Source organism: Hibiscus syriacus, unplaced genomic scaffold, assembly GCF_006381635.1.
Source record: "Hibiscus syriacus cultivar Baekdansim isolate YM2019G1 unplaced genomic scaffold, ASM638163v2 tig00018474_pilon, whole genome shotgun sequence".
NCBI lineage: Eukaryota > Viridiplantae > Streptophyta > Magnoliopsida > Malvales > Malvaceae > Hibiscus > Hibiscus syriacus.
The window spans coordinates 214,280-224,527 of record NW_024062436.1 but is presented as its reverse complement, the minus strand read 5'-3'; the positions used below and the strand labels follow the sequence as shown (position 1 = coordinate 224,527).

At 37.4% G+C, this 10,248-nt stretch overlaps 2 protein-coding genes across 2 annotated transcripts; both read right to left on the bottom strand.

Annotated features, from left to right (window-relative positions):
* Nucleotides 1-3,993: 3,993 nt before the first annotated feature.
* On the bottom strand, nt 3,994-4,826 carry LOC120209239. The gene is made up of 2 exons (XM_039208294.1): nt 4,508-4,826; nt 3,994-4,328 (listed from the first exon to the last, which is right to left on the bottom strand). Exons 1-2 carry the CDS (start codon nt 4,824-4,826, stop codon nt 3,994-3,996), a joined length of 654 nt encoding a protein of 217 aa, XP_039064225.1.
* Nucleotides 4,827-6,409: 1,583 nt separating this feature from the next.
* On the bottom strand, nt 6,410-9,827 carry LOC120209223 (phospholipid-transporting ATPase 3-like). The gene is made up of 3 exons (XM_039208282.1): nt 9,636-9,827; nt 6,957-7,022; nt 6,410-6,554 (listed from the first exon to the last, which is right to left on the bottom strand). Exons 1-3 carry the CDS (start codon nt 9,810-9,812, stop codon nt 6,489-6,491), a joined length of 309 nt encoding a protein of 102 aa, XP_039064213.1. The 5' UTR covers nt 9,813-9,827; the 3' UTR covers nt 6,410-6,488.
* Between the last annotated feature and the right edge of the window lie 421 nt (nt 9,828-10,248).

The window sequence follows — 10,248 nt, the reverse complement described above, 5'->3', positions numbered from 1 at the left end:
TTTACATGCTGAAGAATAGATGTCAAGTAAATGCAATTAATGAGCACAAAGAAAAGGTAGAAGAAATATACGTGGAATGCATGAAAATATATGAAAGGTTGACTTACAATTTGTACTAAAAGCAGCTGATTGGGCTCCTAGTGAAGACTATCTTTCTTTTTTTTTTTTTTTGAAAAAATACAGTATCATAGAACTTCATAGAACCAATCTGAATGAAGAAGCATATTAACTCTATGTAAAACTGGAAGCAGTATCAAAAGTTCCATTGGAAGGTTATAACTTTTAAGGAATGGAAACATGATATGGGCAGGAAATTAAAAAGGAAAAAAAATATTGATAGTCATGTCCACTTCTGTATGGATTAGATTCGCGGTTCCAACATCTACTTTTTTTTTAAAAAATAAAATAAAATGGAGTACATTAGACCAATGAAAATTAAATGTATTTCACTCAAAGCTGAAGATAAATAGATCTGAGACAAAAAATAAGTCATCATGTTCATGAAGGAATTCACTCAGGCCCTAAGCCACAAACCCTACCTCAAGTGAAGACAGGTAGCAGTAAAATTGAACAACTTTTTTTTTATAAGAATTTCAGGCCTCATTAAAAAACCCCCTCTTGATTAATGGAGTTTTTAGGAAAGCTCCTTAATCAGCGGAAGGAGGAAAAGAGTGCCTTAGGATTTTATTAATCATAGGAAAAGTACATAAGATACAACCAAAGACATACTTAAAACCTTAAATATTACAGAACAGAAAATCAAAAACACCAAAATGACCTGACCACCCTTAAACAACAAAACTATCTCAGCCCCAAAACCTCAATAGGCCACCACAAACCTACTGAAAAACCTCTAAAGCAACAAAATTAATCATCCAATCCCCTGTTTAGCCAGAGTATCAGCCTCACAATTGCAACTCCTTAGTATGTGTCTAACATATCTCCCTTTCCCGAGACTAGGAAACAATTCTCAATCATCGAACTAAAAAAATGAGGAGATGTAGTCGGCAGCAAAATCCAATCCACTGCTGATTTACAATCACTCTCTATTATTAACCTTCCCTTCATCGCCCACTCCGACGAGAGAAAGAAATCAATGCCTTTCTCAATGGCTTTCAGCTCCGCGAGTGGAGGACCTGGACCAACAACATTCGAGAAAGACCCTAGAATTTTACTTCTCGAATCTCTTAAAATGCCCCCAATTCCCCCCAACAGCCCGTCCCCACTGACTGCCCCATCAACGTTAACTTTAAAAAATGTAGTGGTGGAGGAAGCCAACCCTGAACCTTCATCCTTTTGAGGACCTTAGTTTGATGCTTGTCTGTGAGAGTAGGGTCCCCCACAAGAGAGTCTACCTGAATAATGACATTCGGGTGCTTAGCCAGAAACCATTTAGCCAATCTAAATCTGCAAATGAAGAAAAGAGTAGAACTGTCCAGTTTCCAATTATAAAAAACCACCGAGTTTCTAGCCTTCCATAATGACCATAGAACAACTCCCGATATAAAACTTCATATTTGAGATTTTGGCCTCATGTCAGACCAAGAACACAACAAAGAGAGTGGATTAGGCAAGACTGACGAGATTTCCCATAACCTCAAAAAACTGCTCTATAGGTCCCCTGCAACCGAGCACGAGATGAACAAATGCTGAACTGTTTCTTCATGCTTTGAACAAAATGGACAAGTGACCTCCTCCAATGTAACACCTCTTCTTTTCAACTCCGTTCTAACTGCTAATCTTTGATGTGAGACCTGCCACAGAAAAGTTTCGACTCTTGGAAGAGCCAATCCTGACCAAACGAACCTTTTCCAATTAATCATACCCTTTGAATTGGTAGAAAGAGTCAACCTACATGCTTTAACAGTGAACAATCCATCTCCCTTCCCCGACCAAGACAGAAAATCATCCACCGAATCAGTCAGAACAACATTCTCCAATAATGACATTAATTGAATCCAGTAATCCAGTTCCCAATCACATAAATTCCTTCTCGTTCTAATGTTCCAGACCAATCTATTACTCTGAAGGCAACCAAACACTGAAACTTTTCCCCACTTGTTATTAGAAAGAACATAAATCCTTGGAAATTGATTCTTTAGAGAATCCTCGTTTATCCAAACATCGTGCCAGAATACAATAGACTTGCCATTGCCTACTTGAATCTTAGAGTGAGATCGCAAACCTTGACCTATTGCGTCATCTTCCAAGTAATTTTTCGTAATACCTTTCCAAATCCATGAGTCCGAAGGAGAGACTACCTTGCTGATATCTAGGGACAGATTACTCACATTATGTTTACTGCAAATCAAATTCTTCCAAAGGGTGTCTTTTTCATATGCGAACTTCCATACCCACTTACCTAGCAGCACTCTGTTTGCAAAATTCAGATCCAAGATTCCCAAACCTCCCTCCTCGAAGGGTTAACATACCCTTTTCCAATTCACCTAGTGAATTCGTCTTTTTGATGATCCTTCCCCCCACAGAAAGTTGGCCATTAGAGAATTTAACTTCCTATAAACCTTACTCAATTATGAAAACAGAGAGGAAGAAAATAGGCATAGAGGACAGTATTGATTTTATCAACACCAATCTACCCGCCATAGACAGTGTGGAAGCTTTCCACCCGGACAATTTTTTATTAAAACTTTGGATGACCGGCTCCCAAAGAACCTCTGAATTTCTCTTTGCACCTAAAGGTAAACCTAAATACACTGTGGGCAGAACACCCACGACACAACCAGCCATCGTTGCCCATTCATTTAATACATCGTCTTCGACATTGATTCCATACAACTTACTCTTAGACAAATTCAAATGAAGCCCAGTCATTAGGCTAAAGATCCTCAAGACTCTTAATATTGAGAATATAAGTAGGTGAATCCTGGCAGAACAAAATCATATCGTCAACAAACTGTAAGTGAGTTAGATTAAAGAATCTGATCCTCTAAAAGCAAAACCTGAAAGAGTCCCAAATCAGCCGCTTTCATTAGCATACGATTTAGAAGTTCCCCCACCAAATTAAACAAGAGAGGAGACAAACTACAACCTTGTCTCAACCCTTTACCCATCGAGAACTCCTCAGTTGGAGAGCCATTCACTAACACCGAGATAGACGCCGTGGAGAGATAATATTTTATCCAGGAAACCCATCTCTCACCAAAGCCCATGACTCTCATTAATCTAAAGATAATTGGCCATTCAACTGAGTCATAAGCTCTCTGAAAATCAGCTTTGAAAACTACCCCTTTCAGCCCTTGCTTCCTCCAATAGTCTATGCCTTCGTTTGTAAGAAAAGACAATTTAAAAGTTGTCTCCCTGGAATAAATGCAAACTGTGAAGGGCTCACAGTATCTTTAATCACAGAAACTAGTCTCCTCGATAAAACTTTGGAGATGATTTTATAGAGACTGCCAACGAGACTTATAGGTCTATAATCTTCAATGAATTCCGGATTGATTTTCTTTGGGATCAGGGAAATAAACGCATGATTAACTCCATGATCCCATTTTCTCCCGTAATAAAAATCATCCATAAACTTCATTATTTGCACCTTCAGAGTCGGCCATAATTTCTTGAAAAAACCCATCGTAAAACCGTCGGGACCTGGAGCTTTAGAGCTGTCCGAAAAGAAAATAGCCTCCCTTACTCCTCCACTGAAAACTTAACCTCCAGACTATTCCTTTGATCTACTCTCAATTCTGCAAAATTCAAATTCAAGTCCTCCATCTCTAAATAATCTTTAAAATTATAGACTTTCTTAAAGAACTGGGAGACATAAGCTTTAATCTGATATGGATCTTTCATCACCTCCCCATCCACTTTCAATGCCGAAATGGTATTGAATCTGTTCCTGTTTATAGCACATAGGTGGAAGAACCTAGTGTTTCTATCACCATCTTTGATCTATTTCGCCCTCGACTTTTGGAACCAAATACTTTCTTCAATCCTGTGCATTTTCCATAGCTCCTTTCTAGATGTCAAGAGCTGATCCTAGTCATAAGTAGAAAGTCCACTGCCTTGCGCCTTAACTTCCAAATCATTTATTTTGCTCTCCAACCCTGTGATAGCTTCTGAAATCCCCTGTTTATTTCTGATTGGCCACTCCTTGATACGTTTTTTAGTTCCTTGTAATAAACTGTAAATTCCTCTTCCCCCTCTATCTTTAACCCGATCAGTCATTACATTATGAACCATGTCTACAAAACCATTTTCCTCCAGCATATAATTAAAAAGCCGAAAATGTTTAGGGCCCCAATTTTTCCCATCTTCTACCAATAGCACCGGATTGTGATTAGAGAGTGATTTGGAAGCAATTTCTGGACAGTCTTCGGAAAGCAACTTAAGAAACTGCTACTCAATAAGAAACGATCTAGTCTTACCCAAGTAGTAATCTCTCTATTATTACCCCAAGTGAAAGTGCCACCTACCAAAGGAAGATCTATTAAATTAGATTGTTACAGGAAATTCCTTAGCAGACCCACTGAATGCCAATTTTGTTAGGCACCAATCTTCTCCTCTTGGTCGAGATAAGCATTAAAGTCTCCCTCGATGCAAACTGGCAGATTAACAGAATGGACATAACTCAACAGCTGCCTAAAAAACTCCTCCTTTTCTTCCTCTACTGAAGGATCGTACACGTTAATAATAACACACTCCACATTAGACACCTTGAACTTCCCTAATAACGCCTGAAATCTGCTTTGATTATACACCCTGCTAACCTCATATACATTCTTATTCCACAAACATAGCAATCCACTGGCTGGAAACTTTCTCCCTTCAGCTGATTTCCTCCTAATTTCCTTATAAGCCCCTTCTGACATTTATTCAATTTTGTCTCCTGTAAAAGCAATATGACCGGTTTGTTCTTATTTACAAGTCTCGACACCGCTCTACTTTTTCCCTTTCTCCCTAGGCCCCTAACATTCCATAAATAATATTGCAATCCAACATATACACTTGAAAACCAAACCTACGAGAAGCAGAAACTGGCCAACTAACCAACTTCACTTACCACCCCTGATCCTTTCTCCAGCTTTTTAATTTTTTTCAATAAAAACCTCCCTCCCTTCCTTGAAAGAAATGCCTAAGCTCTGACAGACTTCCCATGTAGCCATTGCTTCCTCAAGAACTTTAGAAAAGGAACGAGAGTAAACAGTTGAGACTTCTGCATTGACCAAAGCTTCTTGATTAAACCTCTTCTCTTCTTTCTAGACTTTCTACAATTCCCTGAAGCAAAAAGGATATGCCGCCACACTTTTTGGAAAATTGCTGCTAATAATATAAACCATAAAAGTGTCCTGAACATGAGCAGAACTGATGATTTCCTCGTCCTAACCCCTTTTCCCTGGACTTGATGAAAATTGCTTATAATTATGAAAGACGATCATGTTCTGAATGGGCTTATGACTATTTTCTGAACATAACCAGACTCGTCTTGTTTTTGACCTTCTGTACACTCTAGCAAAACGTCCCCTACCCCTCAATCCTTCAAATATTTTTCTTATTGACAAGCCTTTAGATACCTGATATCCCAATGTCCATCTCCTATAACTCTTCACCTTTATTTTGATGTTTCCCTTCTTAAGCTTAATCCCTTTGTCACCCATATCAAAAACCTCAATTTCCTGAATGCCTTCATTCTCCTCCTCTACTATGTTACGACTATTCTCCTCAAAAGCTTCAGAAGGTGATTGGACCTGATAATGACTTTTAAGCTCGACCCCATTTAAACTCTCAGCATGCTCAGTAGGGATTTTTTTTTAGGCAGGAGAAAAAGACTCCCTAACAACATCTCCTTATCCAAAGGACGCCGCTGGGCCGGTGAAACAGACCCATATTGCAGATCAGATTCTTCTTGTATTAAATTTTTAAAATTTGCAGACTTCTTCCCATTTCTAAGTGATCTTGGACTTTCCTGCTCAGGCCCAAACACCTCTAACCTACCCATTTTAGAATTAAGCCCAAAGACTTTGACAACTTTATCTTGCTCCGAGGTGTCACCTTCCACCCTGAACACCCTTTTTCTCTCAACAGAAGAAACTCCTGACACTTTCTGCTGACTTTTAACCTCACCTAGTACTGTCCCCTCACAAGGGTCAGCACCTAAAATATTATTGACTTCCACGTTAATTTTCAAATTTTCATCGTTCAACGTGTCATCCCCATGAGAAGCACCTTGAGCCCATGCTTCTATTCTATTCAAAGGGTCTGACATCGTCTGAATATTCAACTGCCCTTGCAGACCTCCTCGATCATCCCCTTTGCTCTCTTCCGATGAAGTCTCTTCCCCAGGATCAACTGGTCCTTACACAGAGCCATCTTCTTCTTCCCCATCTTCAAGCTCAGGAAAGAACTCTTCACAGCCTTCCACCTTAATCTTAATAATAAAAGGCAATTCCAACTTAAGGAGGCAATTCCAGCACCCAGGAAAAGTTCTTTGTAATTATAAAAGCCAACAAACTCAATTATATGGTAGAAAAAACTTACCTATATGGAGTTGCGGATAGAATTGATACCATAAGAAAGTACAAGTTAGCAACCCGCCTGAACTGTCAGAATAAAACAGAACTATGTCAGGAGTAGCCAGAATATAGGATCTCTCAACTCTAACCAAATCCACATGAGTAAATCTAACTTGATGAGTAAATAAAGTTAGATTTCTAACGTATATTACTATATTCCAAACCCAAAAACCAATTATTACAATAATGGTCAGAGTGGCAGTTTTGAAGTATCAATCAACACATGGAGTGCTTTCTTGGAATTAAACCTGGTAATGGTTGTCCTTTTAAACAATCTGGCAACAAATTTAACTGTTCCACTTGTATTCCTCAAAAATATAGGATGTCCCGTCAAGCATGCATCAAAATAAATTTAGCCACTTTATGTTCTTTAACCCTTAAGAGGAAAAATAAAGCAATACTAAAACTCTTCATACTCCAATAACTTACCTGTTCATAAAGACCCTTTGGTAGAAAGGTAAAAAAGTTGTACTTGGTAGTTGATATGGAATTCCCCTAAAACAATAGATACCGCGTTAATGAGAACCACGTCCAACTTAACAGAATCAGTTGCAAACAACAAAGTATGGATACAAACAAAACTTCTGGGGAAAAAAAATCTTACATCAGTGATGCAAATTCAATCAGTAATCTCGTTTATACAAAACATAATGTGTACATATAAGCAAATGAAATAAGCATCAAGCACTTTTGTTTAAGTGCATTTATCAATGATAAATAAAGTTTTATATGCTACTCATGCATATCATTAATTGAACTTTCCAAATATTTATAACTTGCCTGACTGATCCATGCAGGCATAGAACGTTAACTACTGCTTGAAACTTAATAGTAGAGAAATTGCAAAAGATCAATCAACAGACATATCAATATCTAGAACCTCAACAAATAACTATGCAAAAATATGATGTTCTCTAGTTGAATCTCCAACAAAATAATTCCAATATCTGGGTAGTTTCCTAAATGGAAAGGCAAATATCTTTGGATAATGAACGAATAAAAATGATTAACCAGAAGAACAAGAAAAGAATTAATGAAAAATATGATGTTATCTAGTTGACCCCAACGTTACAACTTATTTTACCTCGCATTAGTTTGACCTATTCCATACTTGTCTATGGCATGTTACACTGAGAAAAAGAGCTCGGTTAAGAATGATATAAGTGTTTAATTCAGTTAAGTATTTCTCAGTGCAATAGATGATGGTCCTAGAATAGGATTAAATGAAGGTCGGGAGAAATTGCTTAAATACTCCCCAGAAGCATAATAAATGAAGCAAAATCCGCTTATTGGATGTGCACTCTCTCATAGAATATTGGCATAAGCTCAAATTTGAAAAGATAAAACATGAACAGGAAAAGAAATGATCTCCACGAGGTCAAGGAAATAGGGGTGAGAATTCAATCAATTCAGTCAGTGATCATATAATTTCAAAACTTGATTAACCCGAACTAAATTATAAAGCAGACCAAACCAACAGAATTAACTTGTTTAACTGAAAAAACTGAAACAGACTTAAGTCAGTTAGTTCTGCTGGTTTAATTGAATATTATTATATTTAAATTATTGTATATTATGTAATATATAATATATAGATAAATGATATCATATATAATTACAAATTATAACATAAATTAGTTTTTATTTATATCATATAATTACAATTACAAGGGTCAGTCCAATCTATTTGGTTAATAGATTTAAAAACCAACAACTGGCTGAACTAATCAAATAAATCTATTTGGTTAAATTTGAATTCACCCCTAGAATGAAAAGGATTATAGCTCTATGGCATCAAGCAACAAATGCATATTTCAACATAGATTTCTCTTTGTTCGACATTCATAGTGCAGGATTGTTTTTTGGCTTTGAAAGGAAATGTTTAATAAAACTATACAGCCTTGAGACACGCACAAATCACCAGAAAATAGAGAATGTTAAGCCAGATACCATGCTATCAATTTTTAACTATAACTGAAGAATTTTAGTCTAAAGTTCCCTGATCCGAAAGATCACTACATTCTAAGGTTTTTACAAAATTAAACTATAGTACTCTACCAAGATATTTATAAAAAATGAAGATATTAAACTCCAATTCAGGCCTTTAAAATTAAATAAAATATGACATGAATATGTTTTTTTTATAAGAATGGAGGTCTTATTAAAAAACCCCTTCATAATTGTCAATATACCATAAAGGTAGACCGACAAAAAGCGGGAGGAAAAGCGTACCTCCAAGTATTATTAGAAAAAAAGGTTTAAATCAACCAACAAAGATACAACCAGATCATAAAAGACACACCGTTACATGAATCGAACCACCTAGACTAGACCACATTATTCCCTAACATCAGCCAATCCCTTTTTTTGCTAACTCATCCGCCTCCTAACAATTAGCGCTTCTCTGGATAAGACGAAATAACATCTCTTGAATCATTACAAAAGACACGACCTCCCTAACAATGGACTCAAATTTTCAGTATAATTGAAGTGTGAGCTTCATTCCATTCAATTATAATTTAATAACATCTGTTACTCAAAATTATAAAAGAGGGCTAATTCTTCTCATGGATTTACATTTCCTTCACTTTAGCATTGCCCAGAGAAAGCTCTAATGTTACCAGTCCAATATAGAAAATTAAAAATAGAAAGCGAGAAAACCACGCAACAACTAACATTTATTAAGCCAATAAAATAGAAAAATCAGTAATAATAATAAACTAGAAGCTTAAATCATGCTGCTCGTAATGGCAACATCAGTTCCGTAAACGTTGAAAGAGATTCAGGCTAACAACAGTTCGCATTTTTCAGGAAATCCAAAACGCTAAACATGAATTGTACGCTGAAGATCAGGGATTTAAATTGCGTTTTCAGTGACGTTGCCTTTATATTGTGGTCATTGCGGTCCTTGACTTTTTTCCAAATAAATTGATTTTAAAAAAAACGACTTTTTTTAAGTAGAATAGCAGAATATAGGCAGCTATTTTGCGGTATCATACCACCGCAATCGCGATATAATGACTGTGACACCGCTATCCAGCCATTATTTGAATTCCTGATGAAGATACTAAAAAAATCAAAATAATAAAGTATAAATTATATAAATACCCTGTATCGATGGACGAAATTGGCGTCGCGACCATTGCAGTAGATGGTGCGGTAAGCGGGCGCCTGAGGTTGAAACCGGCCCAACGTGACAGTTCGAGCCGGCGCCTGTTGGCTAAAGCTCTCACTACGACCCGGTTGCGCTCTCATCGATGAACGAATGTTATCCCCACTACTCATCTTCCCTATTGTCTTTCAAAGATCCAGAAGTGGATTCCTGACTGCTTTTTACAACGGCTACGACAACCGCTTCTCGATTTGACGGAGCTCGATTGAAGGTGACAGGTCTCCTTTGCAACGATGAAACAGAGAGACATCACTAATTACTGCATTTATTTGTTTTGTTTCCCTTGAATTTGGAAACATCACTAATCTCGGACCGCGTTAGCTTGGGTTTCCTAATTAATCAGGCGCGTGAACAGGTGACGTGGAAGAGGAGGCGTGGGAGGGGCGAAGGTCAGTTGGAAGTCTGGGTTCGAGTGCCGACGAGGACTTTTCCTTGAAACCGAGGAAAACGCCGTCGTTTCGTCAATATTTACTGGAAGACAACTGCAAACGGCAGCCGTCAAGCTATGGCGGCGTCCCAACTTTATGCTTTCAACGACTCAAAACAGAA

Excerpts from the sequence above, each read along its gene's own strand:
- LOC120209239 (XM_039208294.1), bottom strand. The coding sequence starts at position 4,826 with ATGTCAGAAGGGGCTTATAAGGAAATTAGGAGGAAATCAGCTGAAGGG. Across the intron at positions 4,329-4,507 it reads CGACCAAGAGGAGAAGATTG|ACTGTCCAGAAATTGCTTCC; the intron begins GTGCCTAACAAA and ends TGCTTTCCGAAG.
- LOC120209223 (XM_039208282.1), bottom strand. The coding sequence starts at position 9,812 with ATGAGTAGTGGGGATAACATTCGTTCATCGATGAGAGCGCAACCGGGT. Across the intron at positions 7,023-9,635 it reads ATTTCGTCCATCGATACAGG|GGGAATTCCATATCAACTAC; the intron begins GTATTTATATAA and ends CTATTGTTTTAG. Across the intron at positions 6,555-6,956 it reads CAAAGGGTCTTTATGAACAG|TTCAGGCGGGTTGCTAACTT; the intron begins GTAAGTTATTGG and ends TTATTCTGACAG.